This window comes from Neophocaena asiaeorientalis, unplaced genomic scaffold (assembly GCF_003031525.2).
Source record: "Neophocaena asiaeorientalis asiaeorientalis breed wild unplaced genomic scaffold, Neophocaena_asiaeorientalis_V1.1 scaffold251, whole genome shotgun sequence".
NCBI lineage: Eukaryota > Metazoa > Chordata > Mammalia > Artiodactyla > Phocoenidae > Neophocaena > Neophocaena asiaeorientalis.
Window position 1 is genome coordinate 2,427,712 of NW_020173377.1, and position 25,005 is coordinate 2,452,716.

The 25,005-nt window shown below is 41.6% G+C and overlaps 2 protein-coding genes across 3 annotated transcripts; both read right to left on the minus strand.

The window, feature by feature from the left end:
• Nucleotides 1-2,685: 2,685 nt before the first annotated feature.
• ACTR8 (actin related protein 8) lies at nucleotides 2,686-16,032 on the minus strand. Its single transcript, XM_024746482.1, has 13 exons — nucleotides 15,796-16,032; nucleotides 12,707-12,877; nucleotides 11,220-11,330; nucleotides 10,500-10,604; nucleotides 10,044-10,217; nucleotides 9,434-9,527; nucleotides 9,082-9,214; nucleotides 7,636-7,789; nucleotides 6,749-6,844; nucleotides 6,098-6,238; nucleotides 4,796-5,060; nucleotides 3,860-4,023; nucleotides 2,686-3,042 (listed from the first exon to the last, which is right to left on the minus strand). The coding sequence occupies exons 1-13, from the start codon at nucleotides 15,916-15,918 to the stop codon at nucleotides 2,899-2,901; spliced, it is 1,875 nt and encodes a 624-aa protein (XP_024602250.1). The 5' UTR covers nucleotides 15,919-16,032; the 3' UTR covers nucleotides 2,686-2,898.
• A 1,248-nt stretch (nucleotides 16,033-17,280) lies between these two features.
• On the minus strand, nucleotides 17,281-23,657 carry SELENOK (selenoprotein K). 2 transcript variants are annotated; one of them, XM_024746493.1, is made up of 5 exons: nucleotides 23,574-23,657; nucleotides 20,223-20,313; nucleotides 18,698-18,781; nucleotides 18,002-18,088; nucleotides 17,281-17,742 (listed from the first exon to the last, which is right to left on the minus strand). In XM_024746493.1, the coding sequence occupies exons 1-5, from the start codon at nucleotides 23,590-23,592 to the stop codon at nucleotides 17,739-17,741; spliced, it is 285 nt and encodes a 94-aa protein (XP_024602261.1). In that variant the 5' UTR covers nucleotides 23,593-23,657; the 3' UTR covers nucleotides 17,281-17,738. The 2 variants fall into 2 exon arrangements, with proteins under 2 accessions (XP_024602261.1, XP_024602262.1); XM_024746494.1 differs by lacking the exon at nucleotides 17,281-17,742 and having other exon boundaries at nucleotides 17,998-18,088.
• Nucleotides 23,658-25,005: the final 1,348 nt, after the last annotated feature.

A 25,005-nucleotide genomic window follows, 5' to 3' on the forward strand; every position in this document is an offset into this window, starting at 1 on the left:
CGCGTCCGACTATAACCATTCAGATAATCAATGATAAAGCATCTCCCAGCCAAATATCCAGTCTTGAATAGTCCATGCTCTGCAGAGTAGGTAGAATTGTTTAGATCTATAACTTTCTAAGTTTAATTAATGAATGCCAAACCTAAGAGTCCTCACTAATTCACTCAATAACTTCTTAGGTGAAAAACCTTCTATTACACACACAAGTCCTTATTTCTAAGATAACAAAAATAGGGAATAACAAGCTGAACCTCTCTTTGCTGACCAGATGACCTACTCTATGTGGAACCACTTGTAAACTTGGTATTTGCATAGGACCCTCCCTCTCAGAACTAGATTCATGTCCTATCTGACTCTTGTACAGGTGACTTTTAACATCAACAAAAAATACATCACTTGCAGAGCTGATGTCTACTTTTGCCCAAAGTTACCTATTAGAAGTCACTGTCAGAATTCAGAGTTTTATGGTTATTACATAACTTTCCGTGTTCAAAACAAAAATAATTCGTATGTTGGAAGTTAGCCCTCTTGAAGTAATTAGTCTTTTTATAAATGAATTATTGCACTGGTTTACTTAAATAAAAAACAGAATCTAGGGCTTCCCTGGTGGCGCAGTGGTTGGGGGTCCGCCTGCCGATGCAGGGGTCACGGGTTCGTGCCCCGGTCTGGGAAGATCCCGCATGCCGCGGGGCGGATGGGCCCGTGATCTATGGCCGCTGAGCCTGTGCGTCAGGAGCCTGTAATCTGCGGCAAGAGAGGTCACAGCAGTGAGAGGCCCGTGTACCGCAAAAAAACCCAAAAAACAAAACAGAATCTACCATAGAATTACAGAATGTAGAGATGTGTGGCGTTTTAAGTCTTCCAACTTTTTACTTTTCTCAAAGCATCTTTTTCTTAATGCAGAGGTCACAAAAAGGTTGTTTATATTAGCATCCATATTTTTCTAGGAAAGCTTGCCTCTTTCGCACAGTGCAAGACTGCATCTGCTCTAGAATGTGGATCAGTTTCAGGTGGATGAGTCTTAAATTGTTCTTGTAGATTATCCTTAAAGGACCATGCCACTCCTTCTAATACATGTCTTACAGATAAAGATCAAAATAAGGAAGGATAGAGTGTCCAGGTTCACAAGCAAATACTTAGCAATGCCTGAGGCAATACAATTAATGTGGTAAAGCTCACTTGTCATGATCAGTTTTCACAGTGCTTGTAAGTGCTAGTAATAGAAGACGGCTTATGTCAAAACTTGGACCAGAAACCAACCTCCTCCGAATCAACATCTACCAGTTATAAGAGCAATATGCTATTATGTGAAAAACTATTATAAACAGAAATACATTATGCTTTTAGAACTAGGTAGCCAGTATTAAATTGTGTTGAAACAGCCCAGAAACATAAAATCAGTATTGTATAAATTTAATTATTTTGTTAAAAAACTGAAAACATAAAAGCATACAATTTTCAAATTTAAGGCAAACATCCCAAATAATACTAGCAAATTAAAATTTTGTAATACTGGCAGACTTTTCTTTGTTTCCAACCTACTGAGCAGATATGCAAAATAATCCTATTTATTTAAAATGCTCTAGTAACAGCATTTCTCCAAGTCCTAAAACTTCCAACCATCCTTTTTTTTTTTTTGGCCATGCTGCGCAGCTTGTGGGGTCCTAGTTCCCCGACCAGGGATTGAACCCGGGGCCACAGCAGTGAAAGTGCCGAGTCCTAACCACTGGACTTCCAGGGAAGTCCCCCGCAACCGTCCTTACTGTTTCTATATTCCACTTACCTGCATCTCTTATCTGCATCTACTTTTGTCTTTCCCCCAGCCCCACTCCCACCCTCAGTTCTAGAGAAGCGAGATGGTCCCTGGCAGGGAGTGGCAGGAATCAGGCATCCTCCCCATCCTCCCAGGTCTCTGAGCCCATAGGCTGTGCTGGCTGGCTCCAGTCTCCAAACCTCCTTCCCTTCCTCTGCCAGGGCTCAGAAGGCTGCACCAAGGCCTGGACCACTGGTGGTAATAGCTGTCTGTATTTAAACTTTGGTTCAGACTGCTCACAGATTAAGGTCAACGGATCATACTGAACAAAAAGTACTCCAAGAACTTTCACTTCATTTTTCAGGTAAAGGAAAATTGGGGACCTGATGCTTAAGTTAGAAATTACAGCAGTCTCCTTATCTGTACAACATATTAGAAAATCGTTAACCTAAATCATTTCTATCTGGCTTTAGGAAGCAAATGAGTTTTCATTTCTGTTCTGTTTTGGTCAATGACTGTTTTCCTTCCCCAAGCCCACCCTAGATTATGTCAGTAACAAAAGCCAGCCAGCCCAGCCTTAAATCTTTGCCTCTGGAAATCTACACCTGAATGTGCCCCAATATTTTTTGTAATACAGGAGAAAATTTTAAAAAAACAAAAAACTTTCTTTCCTATTTGGAATTGTAGCAGCATACACAGGTCATGACATATGTGCTTGCTGTACTAGATTAGAGGGAAAATGCGTGACCAGACATTTCTCACAATTCAGGTACACAATGACACACCCACCCCTCATGGTTATGTGAGACTGCCTGATGACTCTCAGAAGCCAACCTAAATGAAGGGCTTCACCACCTGAGAACCATTCTACTGCAACAATTTAGATCATCGGGAGTTAGAGACCCTGAAGAAGGGGTAGGAGAGTTTACCACTGAAGACTAAGTTCATATTTATTCTCAAATGTCCTGACTACAAAAGCAGCTTATTTTTTACACCAATGTCATGTTCTCAACATAAAAGTTAAAATTCATTTATTTTCATAAAACTTAAGCACCTAGGTCAATAAATTAGAATATAAATGTTCTATAAGAGTCTTATACCACAAGGTTATGTGTTGGTCTCCAACAGTGGCTTTTCTGTCCATTTCACCACACAAAAGCAGCTCGCTCTCGCAGCATGCGCACGCCAAAGCGCTGCCATTCCCTCTGATAAATCCACAGCTCCTGTGTCGTATCTAAACAAGCCAACACTGCCCCTCCTTTCCATGCAATCAGCCGGGGATCCATGTCCTAGAGAGGTGATAAGCAAAGATATTTCAGTGTAAGCAGACAAGACATTTACTTGAACTTGGGGGCAGAAAACACCCTGCTGAGTCAATATGGAATAAATCAGATTTTCAACTTGCATTAAAGACCCATGAAAGATCCATGAACCACAGACATCTTCTATTTCAACTCACAAGAAATTTTTTTAGTTTTTATTACTGAAAATGCTACTATTCACTATTTACTATTATTCCACAAAGAGTCCCTATAGGCAGCAACATATGTAAGGACATAACTTATTTTGAAGTTTGACTAGAATAAATATATCCCACAGTCCCTCCCTCAGAATTAAAATTAAATAAAAATATTCCCAGGAATTGTCAGTGAGAATAATAAAATACAGACACAATCTGTTTCTAAATTCCTGTGTTTATGGTTGCCAAGATAGTTCAAACCAAAAAGATCCCTGAAGATCACCTGGTCTAGGGACCAGCAGGAGATTCTTAATATCAAAGCGATAAAATGGAATTGTTCTGGCTGACAGCGTGAGAACAGTCAGTCTTCTCCTTGCCCCATCCAGTCCTTTGACAAAGGCAGAAGTCAGTCATGCTAGTTTGGAGGGCACAGCAGGGACTAAAAGCCAGTAATCTAGTCCCTAGTCCAGAGCTCCTTTCACCACATCTGTGACCTGCTGAAAGTAATTTTTCCACTTGCTCCAAGCCCTTAAGAACTCCCCAGATACAAACCCACGCCTCCCAGGATTTTCTCTGTCCAATACATTACAACTAGAAATAATGCTGTTTCACTGGCAAGAGTACAACTTGCACTGTGTACAACATACCTTGGGCCTTGTGATCACATCCACATTTTCAATAATTCGCCTGAATGAAGGTGGCATCTTATTGAGAATTCTGTGCTGCAGAAATTCTTGAGCTTTATGGAACATCAGACCACCTCCCACCACCAGGATGGAGCTGTACATCTTCTTTTTGGCTTCATCAGACGCTGCAAAGACAGTGAAATCCCTTCCACACTTTTTCTCCATATCCACCACCACCCCAGGCCAAGCCACCATCATCTCTTGCTTGGATAACTGCGGGAGCCTTCTCAAAGGTCTCTCTCCCAACCCATCCTAGACAATGCTACCACGCAGTCAGAGGAACCTTGCAAAACACAAATGTGAGCATGTTGCTGTCCCACCCCCGACCCTGCTAGTAGCAGGATTAGGACCAGAATCTCTAGGGGGGCCTACAAAGTCCAGTGTGGAGTGTACCCACCACTTCCCACAGCTTCACCCTACATCCTGCTTTCCAGCCACACTGGCCTTAACACAGGCTTCTTCGTCTACCTGGAATACCAAGGTAACACCTCACTCTCCCCCTAGATCCCTCTCTCTCAAATGGCTCTTCCTCAGGAAAGCCTTCCCTGCCTCCCCGCCCTCCACAGCTCCTCCTGAGTAAAAACTCCTTATTAAATCCCTCAATCAGAAACTCTCAGTCAGAACCCTTTAGTTCAATTTTGTAGCACCTGCACAGTTGTAATTTCATCTTTGTGTGGTAAGCTGACTTGTTTTGGTCTCTTCCACAAGGCTCCATGCTCAGCGAGGCCAGGAACCAGATCCTAACACCTGACAATGTAGGCGCAAAGCAGATGCTTAATAGCATTTTTTTTTCTTTTTTTTTTGCTCAAAAGCTTTTGCATGAACATGCTGCAGGGCAAAACTACACCCTAGCCTGAACCCTGTAATTGCTCTCTCCCAGCTCCCAGACGTGCTTACAACAACAGTCTATGCTATGGAGGATGGCTTTATCCAGGCCCAGGGCTTTCCCTTCAAACAGCGAGATGGCAGTCTTCCGGGACATCAGTGCAGTGAGAGCTTCCTCAGAATCATTGCCAGCCATCAAGCAGTCTCCCTGGGAGGATCCCAAATCCACCTCCTGGGAATGCAGTCTTTCTGGAAGATCAGAGGACTGGCCACGAAGATCCCCCTCAAATCCAATGGGTTTGGATGCAGACTTTCGGTCAGCAGTAGCTTTTGCAGACTTTAAATCAATCAAAAGGAGAATCAAATGGATGGTAAGGCTATGATAGAACACGGTTGATGTTCTCCAGCTAGATCCCCCCTTCTCCCTACCCCACTACTCTGCACTCTATAAAAAGAAGGTCTGTCACTGTGCTGCAGAGAGGAAACACACCATAGTTCTACGACCAAGCACCTGGTCCCCACCCCTGGATAACTAGGAGTCAGGGGTGGTGTGCAGAAGATGAGGAAGTGCTGACAATTCCAAAACAATCACGGGCAGGCAGCGCGTGAGGTAACACCTCACTCTCCCCCTAGCTCCCTCTCTCTCAAATGGCTCTTCCTCGGGAAAGCCTTCCCTGCCTCCAACCCTCCACAGCTCCTCCTGAGTAAAAGAGCTATAACTTTGCTATTACTGATAGGATTTTTAAGATTGAAATGTCGATGTAGATGAACCTTTTCCCCCTGAGTTTTTAAGTGTAGTAGTTCACTGGAATTCTTAGGCCACTGGCTGTTATGGGTCCTCATTTTCAGACCTTATCTAAGAACCCCACGCTCAGCTTTGGGACAGGAACAAAAACTAGAAAAGGTTCACTGCCCTCTTCTCTCCATCATGAGCTGCTGTTTCATTAGCAGATAAGAGCTTTAATTTGTGCCCCTGAATCAGACATCCTATAACTAGGATCAGCTTTGGACAAAAGAATTCAGCTCTTTGCCTGTGCCACCCAGTTTTTGCATGATAATTTAAAAATAGGTAAGCTTTTACTAAAAATACTACTGGATAAATATTCAAAAGTAGATAAAGTATTATACATAAACTACTTTAAAAATACATGCCAAAAGGGAAGTATCTTGTAGATTGGTATTCTGAAAATTGATGTTTGCTGAATAAAGAAATCTGTCATCTGGATTTTAAACACAGACTTCATCTACGGTCTTAAAACCAGTATCAGCTTTAGTATACTGTCAGATTGCAGCCACTGCAATGATCCATTAATTATGGACAAACTTCTCGTACAGGGACAAGACTGTCTCCTCTCACACAGAATTACCACAGACCTGTTCTTGCTTGCTTTGTGTGGCCAGCAGGTAATGTTCATCATGAGGATCCTCAGGGTCACCCTGGGACCTGTGCTGCAAAGTTGTCATCTTCTGTCCAACGATTCCAAAAGTTGCTGGATAAAACAAAGCCATCGGAGCCTGTGCATGGAAGGAAAAGAATGACCAACCAAGGATACTGCCTTGTGAAAAAACTGACCCATTAAATAAATTTTGTTCTTCCAAAAACAAAACTGGCAGATCAGATCCTATAAGTTAGACCGAGTAAGCATTCTCTTTCAGAAGTAACATTATTTCTTCAGTGCATGATAGGCCAGAAAACTAACTTATCATCAAATTGAATGGGTGATGTAACACCAGAAATCTCAAAGTAAATGTAAAATAAGTGCCTAGTAATCTACTTTATAATTTCCTAGTAAGAATGGTGCCTCTTTCTAAATAACAACTCATCACATACTGGCTAATTAAAATAATGGCTCAGATCTGTTCTAATCTGTACTCTACCAGTGGTTTAAATGTTGGGTTAGCAGCTAATTTACAACCAGTTGACATTCTCACCTCATGAGGTTTCCAGCAAGTACATATTCTCTCAGTCTGATTGAACCTGGCTGCCTTTCTTTCTACCCATGGAAATATATACCGATGTGTTACCTGGAGTTTTTCATCTCCTAATCGAAACTGGTAAAGAAGGGCAGGGGAATCTGGATGTCGAATCTGAAACTCATGGTCCTGAAGCCCAGAGATGTCCTGATTCCAGGAAAAGATGCTGTCAGTGAATCAGTAAAAGTGCATGCAAACTCTTCAAATGCCATCTAAATCTCACCTATAAAAGGGCTGCCCTACAACTTCCTACCACTCCCACTGGAACTTAATAAAACAAGAGTTCAACTGTACCTTGATTCTCTTCCAACATTCCTGAAATTCCCACTATGTACATTTTTGTTTGCTTCATTATCAACACACACCAATACAATGTCCAAACCAGTAAGCAAACTCCCTCAATAACTGGGAAATGTTATTACCCCGTCTTAATGTTTCTCAAAAAAATTTTTATTCAGAATTACATTACTTGAAAAATGCTTTAAAATAAGTTGGAAAAAGAAAGGTCTAAAACAAATAGCATAAAAAGGTAGCAATTCATATACAGCAATGACTAAATGTTGACTGTTCACAATACCAAGAAAGTGCTTCAAATGATACCATTTTATTAACTGTCTATACCTATGTATTTACCTGCTACTATGCATTACATCCAAAGGTTTATCTTTATCCTTTATTAAAATGATTGTAGATCCTAAGGAGAGAGACATCTGCTAAACTCTCTTAAAAATACTAGCTGTGTTTTCCAGAGCCTGAGACACATCCGTACAGCTCTGACCTTACCAAAAAACTCTCTCACTCCTTAAGAGCTTCAGCCTCAAGGCTTTATAAACTTGGGTTGAACAGGTTGCATAATACTGTTAAATTTTTAATTAGCTTTAAATATCTTCAATTTTCCTGAAAACAAAAATAATCAGCAATTTTGATGTTGCTCCCACCTGATCTAAATGACAAAAAGTTTCTTTAAGGTGCTGCAGAAGAAGGCAATCCATTTTATTTGTTAACTGGCATTCTCTGTAAGGGAACCCAGCTCGCTGCATCAGCCAGTAAAAACATCTTGACACATCAGATCCACCATATGCCAGACAGAGCCTAGTGTTAAGAGAAAAGGGCAGATGGGTAAGCTGTCAGTTAAGAAGGTGCAAAGGGTGCTCCAAAAACTCAGTTAGGCACAGTGAAACACAGCAAGTTTCAAGAAATGTTGTAGAGATAAATTAAAGCATGAAAGGACAGAATGGATGTAAGGGACAGAGAAAGGAAGCTAGCAAAAACCAGTGGTGAACATCTAGAAGCAAAAAATGCTATTTGTAAAAACTGTCCAAGAAACAGAATACACATTAAATCCAGCTCATTTCCAAGTCCATATGTGTAGCATATGACAGCTGTTTGACTGTCTATACTCACCAACATGTAGAAATGGCAGGCAGTGACACCGTAAGACAAAGTTAAGGGAGAAAACCGTAGCGAATACTATCTACTAACAATATTTCTACGATTTGGAAAGATCACTGCTGTGCTGTTTTAGTGGTAGAAGACCTGGGTCCAGTGTTTTCTCTATACTTTGAAAACGAATGGCATTAGGTGTTACAAATGGATGAGCCCAAACAACTCAATCTGGGTTTGAGAATGCACTGTAACTTGGGGTGGGAGGTAACAAATTAACCTTTCTCATGGACTGCTTGGACCCTCTTTTAAATTTGTTTCTATGACTTCAGAGTCAAACTTCCTATGTGGGTGACAGGAAGAATTAAAGCATCCTGAAGAAGCCATCCTGGAAGCACAAAATGCTGCAGAGAACTGGTGTGTGCACTACCTGAGTGTGCTTACCTGTGCTGGGCTTGTCTCAGGACAGACAAGCAGCAAACCTGCTCCTGCTAGGTATTTTATTACCTCTTCTATCAGAGATGACATAATGAATGGACTTGACCACGATAAAGTTACTCCTCACTCACCAAAAACAATTATGACGAGAAAAGCAAATACTCAAAATGCTAGCTAGCTAGAGAATTCAGACCTGAAAACCTATTTTCTCCTACATGACTTGCCCAAATAAAGCTTTGCTGTGAATGTGATTGGTATCTCTCTGCCACACCATAGTGAAAGACACAAAGCTAACATACATACTTCCTCCGTGGGAAAGCACACAACACACACTAGGGCTTTCAGGAGCTGCTAATGTGAACTCATATGAGAGAGTTCAAATGGGAAGGGTAAAATCGGCTATTTATAGCCGTGTTAGAATTTGCACTTCCACAATCTTACTAGTTTCACAAGAAAAATCTGAGTATGTAATTCCTTACAAAAACTTCTAACTCATGATGCTTTCAGTTGAACAGGCTGTGTGGGGAGAAGGAGCAGGGAATACCTCCTCCCAAGCTCCTCACCGAGTGTTCCGATGAGAGACCCCATCCTCCACACAGCACACGCTTGTCTTTTGGTCTCCAACATCTACAATACACGTGCTGCTTAAACCACTTCCATAGGTGGCGCACACAGACTCCTGATGGACCACGATCCCTGAAAAACAAAAGGTAGAGGGGTGAACACCTGGGGAGCAGGAAAGATCCTACAACAAACATTCAATTAAAATCTAGGAACCTCCAGGCAATCACCCAAGTATCACTGACCCTCCCAGAATAAGCATTTCAATAAAGCAGTGAATCAGATTAACTTTGTCAGGAAAAAAAAAAACAACAATCTCATTTCAGGCAGATTTCACTGGGATATCAGACATACCTGAAAACCCCATCTTCATTAGGATCATATTCACTAATTCTTTCACATGCTGCTTATTATAGATATCAGGAATTAACAAGATACATCTATAATACTAAAAAGAACAAAGAAAAAATATAAAATGGTTAACACTCAAGTCAGGTCAAAATAAATTTCACCACACTTGTCGTCAAAGAGGATTCTCTCTAAAGCAGTAGCAGCAATGGCTAGAGGCTCAAAATAAAAACTCAAAGCTCTCTGCTATCCTTTAGGTTTTATGAAAAAAAAACAGAAAGTGCTGAAGTTTTGTGGGCTTTTTTCCCTTTGAGCTATTTAACACTTATAAAATGAAAAATAAGACAACTGATGTTTCCAAAAAAGGTCCAGAGAGAAGGCATAAACATGAGCAGGCTTGCTGATTGCAGAGCAGTGGAGAGGAACACCAAGAACCAAACAAAATGAGAAAAAAAAGAAAGCACCAGAGGGGAATTCAGTGAAGGAAAAAAGATATCCTTAACAGCTTAAGGTCGAGAAGGCTTCAAGGACACTGTCTTACAAACAACTGAGTATAGTATACTTTTATTGACCAAGAATCTTAAAGACAATCCAATAACTGGTCATTTTAGTTTACCTTTAAATCTTTCAGTGGGATTTCCAAGTATTTTTGTATCGCATGAGACCATATTACTTCAATATCTGCCAGAACAGCTGTAAGGGAGCCCCCAGGTCCTGGGTGAATATTTAACTGACCTCTTCTGATAGGCCAGTGAATATTGTAACAGTCCAGAGGATTAACATACAGGGCCTAGAAAAGACAGGGAGATAAATACATTGTTAAAACTCTTCTCTCAGGGTTTTCTAGATTCACATTCAAAAACCTAAGGCCAGAAGTTATCATTAACATTTGCTGACTGTTCTAATGTTGAGAGTGGTGTATGTAACATCTCAGGAGCCAGTGTGAATATCTGGTCCTCAGGGTAGGATTACAGAATGCTAAGAAAAACTAGAACTAGGTGGCAAAGCAAATTAATTTTACAAATAGTATCTAGGTTTTCTTCTTCCATTTCACTGTAAAGATGTTTCCTACCTCTTCTCCTACCAAATACTCAGGGTGATGAGATGTGTTTGTCCACTTATTTCCGGAGCAATGATCTAAAATCGCAGGTCGCATCTGCTTGTTGTAGGAACGTGCCTGAAACAAAAGAGCATCCGAAAATTCTCTGAATCCATGCAAGAAAACAAAAAGGGGTTGTCCTCTTTTCTCCTCTCTCACAGACCAGATACAGTGGCAAATTTTAATCATAAATCCAAGATATGTGACAAAATATTGATTGGTCACAAGTGGATTCTCCTGCCCTATACCACAATCTTGATTTCTCCCGTAATGTTAACACTTAGGGAGTGATTCAGTCAGTCCAAAATTAATACTGTACTCTGCTGAAAGTTGAATACAGATTTATATATCATATAGACTCATGTCCATTCCTAGCAGCACTGGTTTATCACATTAAAATGACAGATGTAGTAAGAATACAGCTTCCCATCAAGATCCTGGAATTACACACTTAAGACTCTCAGATAAATTAAATTTTCATCAACTTGACACAAGAAACACCACCTTACAAATTATTTGGCTTGCCTAGACAATACCAATTCAGGTATTCTGTAGGTGGCTAAGAAAGTTTTTTCTTCCTCTTTTAAGGAAATCCCATCTTTAATTTGCATAATGAAATAGGGAGTGCACACGAATGGTTACAACCTAATAGCAGTGGTCAAAGAATGAATCTGAAGAGAGTTGAGACTGAACCTGCTCAGGGGACACAGGAATCCGTCTTGTACCATTTGACATCTTTTTAGACCATATTGCTTGATCCACCATTTTAAGGCCATTTTGTCTTTGTTCATTACTTTCAGGTTTCTGGGGAAAAAGAACAGAGATGAAGCGTATAAAGAATTTAGTGAAAAAGAGAAAGAAATGGCAAAATACTAATTTAATCCAGCAAGAGCAAATGCTCCCTCATCAACGAGTAGCATGTCCTTCACCTTTGTCACACGTATTAATCTTAAGAATTCAAAGTAAACTTCTTATTATTTATGAATAAAAAAATCAGAAAAGAGCCATCGCCATAAAACTATCTGCAAAAATCTATAACCTCAAGTGACTTTTGACTAATATCAGAGCACTGCTACTTTATATTTACAAAGAATTCGAGAGGCTCTTCCATATATCTATATAATTCTCATGTTTACAATTTTATAACAATGTTTTATTCCTTCACGTGTTATTTAACTTAATTAATGAGTATTCAAGTTCTTGTGATATTGCAAAGAACACTATATTTTTATAAAATATTATTTTGTTTTCTTTCCATTTTTATTCCAGAGATTTATTCCTAAAATAGAATTGTAAGATCCAAAGATATGCGAATTTTAGATTCTTACACTGTCAAGTTATACTTAAGCTTAGAAATGGACTTAAGGAGAGTCTGCTAGTTATGCTAAAAAATGGAACCCTAAGGCTTACTATAAGAATTATAGAAACTGCAAGTTCCTAAAACTACCCTTGATTTAAAACTTAAAGCAGATTACAATGCAATACACATATTTAACACCTATCACAAAAATTTTCCTGTTAATTATCACCTGCAAAATAGGATGCCTACTGCATCCTAAGTAAATGCTTACTCCAAGGAAATACTATTTTTTGCCTTTAAATTATGATTTGATCTAAGATTGTAACAAGTGCTTATTGTAGCAATTCAATTTGCTACAGATTGAAAATATGAGCTCAATTTAAACTCTAAGTATCTGGAAGAGAAAATATGGCAGTCAGTTAATAGACACCTGGATGTATCATTTTAAGGGAGTGACAATTCTGTATCTTCCACTAAAGATCATCTTCATCAATACCCAATTCATCCTGATGGGTTAAAAAATTAGATTTACTTTTGTTATAATTATTTCTGTACAATCTAAAATTGATAGCTCAGATAAAAAATGACATTTGTAACCCTGAATGATGTCGTTATTTTAAAATACATTAAAGCTATGAAGATGTCGTTCAAGATTATAGCATACATTGAATACTGAAGCCCTCCCAAGGAGACAACCCTGGGCTTTCTCTTTAGGTCTTACATTTCTTTTGTGTGTGTGTGTGCTGCGAGGGGGGGTTTGGCCACACTGCACGGCTTGTGGAATCTTAGTTCCCTGACCAGGGATTGAACCCGGGCCCTCGGCAGCAAAAACTCGGAGTCCTAACCACTGGAACGCCAGCGTCCTCCATTTCTGACTTACATTTAGTCCCTCCCTTAGGAGCCAGTTGTCTTTGTACAGGGGCTGCCCTTGTTGTTTGTGTCTTCGTGCAATAACATGAGGAATGCTGGCAGGAAGTGTGTCTGTGGCTCGACCGATCCTCAGAGTTGTTGAACCTGGATGTATCACAACGATGAAGTTGCTCTGGATTTGCTGCAAATACAAAACATAGGAGTGTGACCTTAGTAAATAACATGCAGGTAACATGTTAAGTAACACAGAGGTAACAGGCTAGACTAAGAAATTAGTTTCCTGTAATGACTATCAAACTCAAAGGTATCAAAATAATTCAGTAAAGGGAGTTCTCTGAGAGGCATCCAAATATTGCTCTCTGCCTGCATGCAAACTCTTTTTGTATCTGTGTGCCGAGGATCTGACTCAGGGTACATAGGTCAACAAATATTTGTTTAAGTGAACGAAATCCTAAGTACCCAACGCAAATCAAGCTATAATCTGGGGGCATTTCTGTGCCAATCACTGTGGGTACAATGGTGACCAGGACGAAGTCCTGACCACTAGAGAACTTCCCATTTACTAGAGAAGAGAGTTAAACAACGAATAAGAGTGTGGGGAATACTATGACTTGTGAAGTATGGGGTTCCCTAAATCTGAATCACCTAAAGATCCTTGTTAAAACAAAACAAAACAAAAAAGACCCTAAAGCTTCACTACAAATTTTCTGATTCAGAATCTCCAGGAAGAGAGCGCCTAGGAATCTGCAATTTACAAAAGCTCCTGAAGTAATTAGTATGATCACTCAGATGTGACAACACTGGTTGAGAAGGTGAGGGAAGAAGTTAATTTAAGATCAGAATCACTGTTTTGCAATGCTGGAAAGTGAGTGGACTTTATACATGGACCACTTCCGAGAATGTGCATGAACTGTATTTTCGTCATTGTTTTTTAAACACTTTACCCTTATTGGTTCTGTACTATTTACGTGATCTGGCAAGAGCCTGCGGTTAAGAAACCAGAGTTCACAATTCCATCCTCACAGGTCAGAGAGCTCTGCTGCATTTCACCATCCATTACTGGGAGACAGTGAACAAGGACTGACAAAGCAGCACAAATCAGGACCGTGGAGTAATGACTGTGGGCTTTTAGATCTGTAATTCTCAAGGGGGCAGAATATAACCTGAATCACTAGGGAACCTTTACCACGTAAACCTGTTGAGGGACCCAGAGTTTCAGGAGGGAGTGGGGGAAGAAGGGACTCGAACAATCCCTTTGACAACAGGATGCCTCTGTTGAGAATCACATTCCAGTGTGACTCCTAAATCAGCACCTACTCTGCTCTGCCCTTAAGGTACAGTTGCGTCTTCTTGGCATGTCCTCATTTAAAATATTTCCGTAACTTTCCAATAAGATACAGTCCAGAATCTCCAAGATCAAGACCCTGCCTACTTCTCTAGCTTTACTCTAGAACCACTTACTTTTCAGGCTCTTTAATCTTCCCAATCCAGATGTCTCCTGATTTCTTAGTTCACTGTGCTGACAATCAGGCCTTCACAAACGCAACTCCCCTTGCCTGCAGTGTTCTTTCTCCCTGTTAAATCTTACTCCTCCCTTCAGGTCTAAAGTTAAATGTCATCAGACCAGGTTTATTTGTCCCTCTGCAATAAAATCTTATGGCACCCCTCCTTTTCATGACACTTATCATTCTTGTAATGATTTACTGTCTGCTCTCTCAAAAGACAAAACCTTCATGTAAAGGACTACTACCGTCTTGTTCACTACTCTGTGCCCAGTGCACGGCATACAGGAGCCTAGTAGGTATTTGTTGAATGCCCATGGCACCACTCTCACATGGCCTGGTGCTCTGCAGCACACTTCTCAAGCTTTTGCGTGCTATGGCAGACAACATTTATCTAGCAAACTGAGTTAAACAGATGAGGTGGCTTGCCATCAGGGACATCTGTACCTCATTAATAGTACACAGGCTGCAGCACACTGATGGCGAAGCTCTGGGGTAGTAAACGCAGTTTTCCAAAGTGTGGACAAGCAGTTTTTAATAATTACATATCTATCTTAACATATTAGAAAACAACTAGCCAATACATCCTACATATCATTTCCTGGACATTATTGCTTAACATAAAATTGAGTAAAAACAGTTATTCAGCAAATAATGGTAGAGGTGTCACAGAGGATATGGAAAAACCAAAAGTTGTTACATGACTGAAGTTAAGCAAATGTTGTTACAGTGGCTAATGGTCCAGGCTCCAGATTCACAAATCTGGCTTGAAATTCAGGCTGTGCCACTTCCTTGCTCTAGATAAAGTTCCTACCTCAGAGAGCTATTGTGAGGATTAAACGAGTTAATCATGTAGCTCGGAGTCTGGCTATCTATTCCCAAGTTCTGCATTCCCTTCAGAAGAGGCCAGGCTCTGGCTTATACGACCCTCTTGATGCCATCCCTGTTAAGATCTCCAGTCTCATGTCTTGCTCCTTCTTCTTCCTCAATTCCAGACATCCTCATCTCCAATATTTCATATCCTCCCTTGGCCCAGGTCTCTTCCATGCTGTTCTCCTGCCCTCACATTCCCCCTGGCTAACTCCTAATCATCCTTTAGGTCTCTGTCCAGGTGTCACCTCCATTGAAGAAACTGTCCCAGACCGTCAGGGCTGGAGGAGGTACCTGCTGTGTGTGCCCAATACCTCCCCCTATGGTCCTCTGCACTACCCCATCCCACTCCATGCCCTAGATACTTACTGCCCATCCCCAACCGTGAGCTCCCCCTCCCCGCCAAGTGGGAGAATCCTAGAGAGTGGGAACTGGCAAGGCCCTTACACACCGTCCAGTCTGCCCCCTCAAACTAGTTGGCAGGAAGGTGACAGTCCTGTGCTGGTCTCATAGCCCGGGAGGCTGGGGTTCGCACAGTGGCTGGTGTCACTGGCCTGGCCATCTGCACTGTGCCCTAGGAGAAAGCGGGGAACGACCCCCTTGCACCACCCACCTGGGTGGGCGCCCGAAGACTCCCGCCGTTCGCCAGCCTCCTCCCCCTAGCCCAGCTCCGCGGCCCCCCGCCCCGCCCGGAAGCCGAGTCCGAGGCCCGCCCCCGGCGCCTCACCTCCTGCAGCGACTCCGGCACCAGCGCGGGCACGATGGGTCGCTTCACGCCACGCTGCTCCTTCTCCTTCTCCCCGCCCTTCTCTTTCCCATTCTCCGTGTCCCCCTTCTCGGCCTGGGTCATCTTGGCTGCCGACGCCCCTCCACCCTCTAGCCTCAAGGACGCAACGCGACCACCAGAGAACTGGCCTCCTAACAAGCGCAACCTCTCGGCCGACTGCCCACAACCAAGATGGCCGCCGGGAGTCAGCCCAGAGCATTCCGGGAAAGCGGAAGGGCGGAGCTGCCCGGAGGAGGGTAAGATGGGAGGGGGCACTGGCTGGATGTTGCTGTGATTGGTCCTGGCTGCAGCTTGCCCGCAACCTACTTGTGTTTTGTTTTGCGTGCTTGCTGTGGAGCAGCTGATAACTGGTGTCTCATTTCGTCATCACACCTGTCTTTTCTGGCTTCTCAGACACCATACGTAATTCTAGTTCTCCTCGTACTTCACTGGCCATGCTCAGTCGGGCCTCTGATGTTAGGATTCTCCGGAGTTAGGTCTTCTCTCTACACACTCCTTGGATGACTTTATCCAGTTTCATGGCTTTAAATATGAAGATAACTCCCAAATATGTATTTCCAGTTTGGATCTCGCCCTGATAACCAACTGCTTATTTAGTATCTCCACATAGATGTCTACAAGGCATTGTAAACTTAAATATATCCAAAATGTAACTCGATCCCCGCCTCCCCCCCAAAAATCTACTCCCATTTTCACCATCTTGTTTCACTTGTTTCTTCAATTGTCCACATCTTCTACATCCAAATCCATCAGCAAATCCCGCAGTCCCTCAAATATGCCTTGAATGCATCCACTTCTCCACTCCTACTGCCACTACCTGGTCCGATCTCACCTGGACCACCACAACATCCTCTAAACCCAACTCCCTGCTTCCAGTCTTGTCCGCCTGTAGTCTGGTTTTCATACAGACCAGTGTTTATTAATGCCACTACATCCCCATTTCCTGGCAAACAGAGTTGAATAAATACTTATAAATGGATATAAAAGTGATTTTACTGAACACTTTGGTTTCAAAGACTGTTAAACACAAAGTAGAATTATCTGTATTATTCATTTTTTCCATAAATATTTCAGTGCCTATTACACGTAGTCACTATTCAAAGCACTGGGGTAAAGAAGAAAAAATCCGTAACCTCATAGAGCTTTCATTCTAGTGAAAGAATGAGAGTTACCAGCATTCAGATGGGGTTAAAGCCAACAGGCAGTATCTTAAGCAATGGTTTAGAATTAAAATTGGTAAAGATAGCATTGAAGTCCTCGATTTTAAAGACCACCTAGCAAATCTACATTTTGTAGCTCAGGCTTGTTGGTTATGGCTTTACAAATACCCTGATAATTACATCTGGTAGCAAGTAAGACACATTGTATTAAAGATCCATGGGACAAATAGGCTTTAAGATAAAAATTAATTCAAGAGCACAGATATCATATGCATACTACTGAAATACACTGTGATTTATTTATAAAGAACAACAAAAGCAATGAACAGTATTTCAGAAGTTGAAAAGGGTGACACTAATACTCAATATGCAGCCGTTTATTTTCAAATTTGGAGCCTTCTGTGTCTTAATTATATAAAGATGAGAAGTCAGTCTTGTAACCTAAAAATATTTACTTATTAAAACTATATTAATACTTTCATAAACGATACAAAAAAGATGAGACAAACATGTGCATTTATAGAACTGCCTATCAGTCATGCCAGATCCCTGCGGGGGGGGGAATTCCCAGCACAACCTCATTCATCTGTGAGGACACAGAGCAATCCTTGTTTAGAGTACACATTCATCTAACTTGTCCAGTGTGGTCAACACTCCATTTCTTGATGGTTTCCTTCTGCTATGAATGTGCTTGTCCAGTTGTCTGCTTCTTAGAGCAGACATTTACCTAAAAGAAAATGTTATAATAGTTACTAGTTAGTAATTTGGATCTGTATAAAAAAGCTAGTCATTACATGTTATAAAGCCTTCTTCAAAAGACATTTTGATTCAAAAGACAATTTTTCAAGGGTTAAGATAAAAATATTTTTCCAAATAAGATGTCTGAGTAATCACAAAATGTTGTGACTTCTGCTTTCCTAAAGAAAACCTGCCTAAGGAGGCATTTTCAAAATGAAATCCCTGCAGAATTGCAGTTTTTAAGTTACCTTCCTCATCCACCGGCCATTGGAGGAGGATTAGGGCCACGCAGATGATTAATTCGACCCATTCTTCTCGGGGGGTTTCCTGGTGGCCTAAGATAAGAAAAGTTAATTTCTACTGTTTAGTAGACACTACTTCAATTGATTCCTTTTAAGCACTCAAATAGACCCTCTTCTTTATTTAAAATAGGAACTACCATTTAGGTCGCGAGTCACAAATTCAGATACTGAAAGAGAACAGATGCATAAAGCGCATGAGGAAAGTGAGTCAAGCAAGGGTTAGGATAAACGGAACAGCTCCTCCTATAAATCTCCAACTGAAACCCAGCTCCAGCTGATTTTTGCCATATAGAAACACAATCCCCACCCAGTGCTGCTGGATCGTGAGATTTTCATTAGCAGCTGGAAATCCAGATTCTGAAGTGAAACCTCTAGATTTTAATGTTGGCCATCAGTTTTCATCCTCTAATTTAGACTTTTCCCATAGGATATTTGATATACATTTTAGCTTTGTCAGATTAACTCTGATTATCAAATCAAAGGCAACTTGATTTAATTTACAGTAATACATTAATTTTGTGAAATAGAATTTAAGCCTTTAATTACCATGAGCCTAACTATGTCTGTCTGCCTATTTATCTCTAATTTAATTATATTACACAGAGGGGTAAAAACATTGTTTATCAATTTAAAAAGTTATACCCTCTTCCATCATCATATCTGGAATCAGATGAGCTTCCGTAGCCTCTTCTCTTTTTCACATCTTGCTGAAACAGAGTTCTGAAACTGAAACAAGGGGCAGAAAACAACAGAAGATCCACTTTCAACATTATAAAATGCATTTCCATGGTTCCAACTATCATCTCTGTGGAAGGATGACTACCCTAACTTAGCTCCAAACCCACATTTCTTGAAGCCAGCTGGACAACACCATCTAGCGCAAGCACAAGTCTAAACAGAGTGTGCTATGTTCTGTGCCAAAGCCACCATCCCTTGTCTTTCTTGTTTGCTGTAACTCTTCTAGACAGAGTCTAGCAATGACTCTGAAACCAGAGTCATCTCCAACTTCCTTCCTCTGCTCTGTATCAGTTGTCAAGTCCCAGAGTCTGCTTCTGTAGTATTGCATGTCCATTTCCTGTGCCAACAGCCTACCTAATGTTACCTTGGGGAAGGAGGGGCTGAAGTGGTGTGCCAGAGGCACAGGGCTTTCTGGGAATCCATTTAAATGGAATTTTATTTGTGGAGCGGGAAGGATTTAACTAAATTAAAACGATATTTTAAATAAACAATATGGAGGTGAAATTTGTAAGAGATTGCAAAGAAGTTCTGCAATGAGTAACTTAACTTAGGCCTCTCTGTCCCCTGTTGTATTTCTCTATGGAACGGTTTCTTCCATTTTACCCCGTCTAATTTATGCCACATGCAGCCATCAGATTAATCTTTCTAAACCAGAGCTACAATCAAATTAAGTATAAAGAGCACAGGCTGATTTTCAAATTTCTCTGCCATCTTTACTGTGCCTCTTCCACCTGGAATAACCTCCTCTGACGTCCTCCTCCCACAATCATGCCCAGCGCAAGGCCCCTTGTAAAAAGAAGACATTTACTGATATTAAAATCAATGAAGTAAGGAGACATCCCACATCTCTGCATATCTGCAGTTCTCTGCCCACGAGACACTCAAATGTATATTCAAACTTTGGATGAGTAAGACTTGTTAGTAGATGAACAATTTTCATAAAACAAACAGCATATGAAAGACCAAAAAATGAATTTAACTAAGAATTGCTTGAACTTATGGTGAAGTTTAAATTTTTGTCTCCTCTGTATCGATGCTAATCCTTCATTTAAAAAAAAGTTTATGCCTTGGGAGCTTTTAAAAGTCAAGATCTAATTCCCCTTGTTTACTTGTATACTATGCCATAAGGCACCTACGCACTGAAGGCAGGAACAGTCGAGAGAAAGCAAAGTGCTGTCATCTGGCAGCAGAACGAGCAGGTCTGGCCCCATAGCTGCAGGCTGAAATGGTTACCACCACGGCTAAGACATGGTTAAGCTTACTAACTCAAGGAACATATTCATAATCATAAAAGATGTTTGGGGCAGTTTTATCACTACACAAGTCTTCATCTCCCTTAGAAAAGCTATTAATAAAAATTACAATTAAAAAGTGCTTCAGGCAAGCTGAACTTAAATATCAGGGCTATTAAGAGGACTACTATACTTACAACAAAACCACAAACTCGGCTATTCCCCAGAAGAAATCCGTTATAAAAGACAATCTCCATGGGGACTGACTCCTGCTGTCCAACACTTGTCCTATAGACAAGAATAAAGAAACCAGTTAGCGCAACAAATCCCTGACACAAGATGCATTACATTTAATCAGTTAGGTAACAATCATAGGCTCAGTTTTCAACTTGTTCACTGTTCCAAATAGTCTACACAAGGAAAGGTGTGTTATGTGTACATCATTCTAAGGAAAGGTTAGGGAAGTGAAGTTCTGTGGTCTAGAGGTCATTCCTTTAATATGTCAAATTATGCCTCCTATAGTTTGTAATTTCTGCTGGGTGACATTTCAAGTTTTTTTTTTTCTCTTTTTTTTTTTTACTGTGGTAAAATACACACAAAAAAATTTACCATTTTAACCATTTTTAAGCATACAGTTCTATGGCATTAAGTACATTCACACCATCATACAACCGTCACCGTCGGCCACCTCCAGAACGTTTTCATCTTCCCCAACTAAAACTCCACACCCATTAAACACTAACTCCTCATTTCTCCCTTCCCCCAGCCCCTGAAAACCACCATTCTACTTTCTATCTCTATGAATTTGACTGCTCTAGGAAACTTGTATGAGGAATCATACAATATTTGTACTTTGGTAACTGGCTATTTCACTTAGCACAATGTCTTCAGGATTCATCCATATTGCAGCATATGTCAAAGTTTCCTTTTTTAAGGCTGATGAATATTCCAATGTAAGTATATACTATATTTTGTTTATCCATTCTATTGATGGACACTTAGGTTGCTTCCACTTTTTGGCTACTGTGAACATGCCGCTATGAACATGGGTGTACAATACCTTTATTCAAGTATTTTGAGGAAACAAATGAGATGAGTGAATATAAAGAATGCTCACACCGCTTCCATTTTCCTAAATGTGTTCTGAGTATCTCTTTCACTTGCAAAGTCTCTTGCCTATATAAAAAGACTGTTTATACATACCCTTAAAATCTTCAGGATCAGTTGTTATGTTAAAATTTTTATATATCAAAGAATTCGTGGGCTCTAAGTACTAAAGAGAATTTGGCTTGTTCATTAAAATGACCACTATTTTTCTTTAACAGAATGCTGTTGAACCGAATTACAGACTCCAGTTTTATCTTACAGAAAAATGGATATATTTTTCAAACCACTTTAAATAATAGAAGCTACATCAGGAAAAGTTAATACTCTAGAGTTTCAGTCTTGCAAATCAACAGGTTAGAATATTTTGGGAGATGAGCCATCTGTCAACTACCTCTCCTCTCCATTTTCCCAAGGGCTTCAACACTCACTGCCATGCCCAGTTTACTTCTCCTCTTTCCTTGACCAGCTTACTTTCAGGTATCCACTTGGAACTGAGCCCTCACAGAGCTACTGAGAAAAAGGGGCTACACTTAGAGACAGAGTGTGAGTGATAGGCTTGGTTCTGCCTCTTACTAGCTCTGCTTCGTTGGGTGATGTGACATTTTCCTTCTCTGAGAAAAAGTATTCCAAGGATAGTCATCATATAGAATTGTTGAGAAAAAAAAAAAGTCACTTGACAGTAAGAAAAAGTTTTTATCAACTATGAAATGCTAGTACAGTCCTTCTAAGAAAATAGATCTAGGACCTCCCTGGTGGAGCAGTGGTTAAGAATCCGCCTGCCAATGCAGGGAACATGGGTTCGATCCCTGGTCCGGGAAGGCCCCACATGCCACAGGGCAACTAAGCACCTGTGCCACAACTACTGAGCCTGCACTCTAGAGCCCGCGAGCCACAACTACTGAAGGCTGCGCACCTAGAGCCCATGCTGCACAACAAGAGAAGCCACAACAATGAGAAGCCACCGCAATGAGAAGCTTGCACATCGCAATGAAGAGTAGCCCCCGCTCGCAGCAACTAGAGAAAGCCTGTGCGCAGCGACAAGAAGGAAGGGAGGGAGGAAACAGATCTAATTGGAACCCGTCAATTTCTTGCTTTGCGATTCTAAAGAACATATTGCATGCATTTGTACCATTCTGACTTTTTTGCGCTTTTCTTCCCAGTTTCTGAAGGCAGAAACCTCCCCTCCCAATATCCTCAGAGAGAAATAAGTTGCTTGAATGCATTGGCCATTTCTCAACTATAAAAGTGAGATTAGAGGCCCTAGTAGGACCTTTATGTTATTTATGTAGTTCAAAAACAACAATGCATACACAAAAAGACACACTACAAATAAAAAGAATTATTCAATAGATAATAGAAGCTGCCAGCCTTAACCACAAAGAATATAACACAAAGTCTGCGAGTGCCCAAAACGAAGATGAAACTGTGATCTTTAGTGTCCATCAACCTACTTGTTTCAAAGATTTTTAAGTAATCTTAGAAAGAACAAGGAAGAAGAGAATGTGAGATTTTGAAAAGCAAAGAAATGCAAAGTGCACTCAGCCAGAAGATTTCTCACTACCTTCGTGGTCTCTGAAGATAAACAGATGACTCAAATAGAACCAGGACCTGGTTCCAGTGATGCAAGAACTAGTTAAGAGTGCACCAAGGCATTTATTTCACCTGAGTCAAACCAGTGGGCAGGCAGTTCTGACACTGTTCTGACCCAGTCATACTGTCTTTCCTTTCCATCCACTGTCTTTGGGGAGTCACTGAATTAAGTCTCTCTCAGCTTCTCTTCTTGAAATTAGGGCAGAAAGCTACATGCGTGACGAGCTACCCCTCTGCTGGGAGAAAAAGCCTATCCAAAGCTTTTCTTCAATTCTCTTACACATTACAGAAAGAGGCAGCGTAGTAGAAAACCTTAAGAACGCAGACGTCAGCCTACCTGCGTTAGAAACCCGGCTGAGCCATTAGAACTACCTTTGTGATCCTGGGCAAGGTATTTAATCCGGCTGCGCCTCAGTCTCCACCCTCAAAACATACAATAGGGTATCACCCGGATAGGGCGACATTAAGACAATGAGCGGACAAATGAAAAACGCTAAAAAAAAGTGCCCGAGGCACAAGCGCTACGTAACGGCGTGAACACTGTGGTCTTTTCTAGTTAAGGACACTGACGCCCGACAGGAAAGACCACTTTCCGAGACCCACAAGCAGAAGCTCCAGAAGGGCGAGGACGCCGGGCACTCGGCACCGCCGTCACCACGGGGACCTTGGCCCCCGCCGCGGCTCTGGGACGTTCGGCCGACGAGCCGCAGGCCCGGGCGACTTCGCCCCCAGCTCCGCCTGGCCGCGGGGCGTGCCCGGAAAAGCGGCGCCGGGACGGCGGGCGAGGATGGAAGAAACCCGGGGCTCGACCTCCCAGGACGGAGGTCGCCCACGTAGCCTCTCCAACTCACCATTCGAAATGTAAACCATCTTCCTCCTTCTCCGCCTCCAGAGCGACTGTCGAGCCTGGCCCCTCTCACTTTCCGTATCTCCCTCCGCGCTCCTCCCTCTGACGTCACAGGCCACGAATAGACAAAACAGTGACTGAGGAGGGAGGTGGACAGAGCCCATTGGCTCTGGAGGGACACGCCCCCGACGGGCGTTTTGGTCTCGTCCTCCTGGTGATTTTCGATGTAAGGTGGAGGCTGGGGCAGGTGACAGGATGTGACGTTGCGGATTCAGCCTGTAAACGCGGGCTTTCCTGGCTCCTTCGGCAGTGGATTTTGGAGAGCTCGTTTGCGCTGCAGGAAGAAGTTACGCTGCTTTCTAGTTGTTTGAAGGGCCCAGGGCTGGGGAGGCAAGGTCACGTGTGAAGTGACTTGGAGAACCGCCGGCAGGAGGAGGTTCCTGAGAATTTTCCAGAATTGTGGATCTTTCAAGGTGTACAGGGAAGTGCCTTGCGGGCGGAGGCGGTGATCAATCCGAAAAGAGCTTTACGGTCAAGACTTCGGGAATACACAGGCCCTATGTAGACAATGTACTCATTCTCTTTAGAACCGGTGTTTCTACTCTTGGTTCGCTAGAAGTGGATGGAGTTTTTATCAGCTCTTGTGAGACAGCTGAAAAATACTGTAGCGCGGGGTAGCTCGAGACCTTTCTCTGCTTGCTTTTTATTACTGGCTACTTTGTGATATTGCCAGCACTGTGGAGGTGACAGATGAATGAGAAGCTGTCTCGTGGTCATTGATTAAATATGGCCCACGTACCTTGTGCTGATTGATTAAATATGGCCCACGTACCTTGAGCTGATGGGTACTTACTCGGCTCCAGCCACTGGGCTACTTTCTGGTCCTTGACCATGGTAGTCTCATTCCTGCCCCTTTGCTTTTGTACTTGGATGTTCTTTCTGCATGGAGTCCTAATTTTTTTTCCCCCAATTCTCAAGTCATGTGTTGTCTCCTCAGAAAGTTTCTAATCACCTTAACTAAAATGAAATTGAAAATTCCATTTCGGAAATAATATTTTACATTTAACAATGTGTGTTAAGATTGTATGTTCCAATACCTAGAAAAACCAAATATTTATTTTCATGTTGACTTTTTCAGTAGCAGTTTTCCCCAAAAAAGTGCATAATAGGACAAGACAACGTCCTTCATTTGAAATTTTTGCAGCGCAGAGGGTTTTTTCCTGCACAAATATTGGAGTGGGGTCATTAATTTTCCCAAGTACCTTCTTTAACACAAGCCATGCCACCATCATCTCTCACCTGCTCTTCTCTAGTTGTTTTCTACCTGAAATCACAGCTTCCACCTTTACCAGCCTTAAGCAGTTTTTCACACTGTAGCAAGAGTGATCGTAAAATGGAAGTCATTGCTTGCATCCTTTTAGATACTGAAATTTAGT

Coding starts and splice junctions, on each gene's coding strand:
- ACTR8 (XM_024746482.1), bottom strand. CDS start 15,918: ATGACCCAGGCCGAGAAGGGGGACACGGAGAATGGGAAAGAGAAGGGC. Junction 9,215..9,433: donor AATGAAGATGGGGTTTTCAG/GTATGTCTGATA, acceptor TTTGTTTTTCAG/GGATCGTGGTCCATCAGGAG. Junction 3,043..3,859: donor ATGTGATCACAAGGCCCAAG/GTATGTTGTACA, acceptor TCACCTCTCTAG/GACATGGATCCCCGGCTGAT.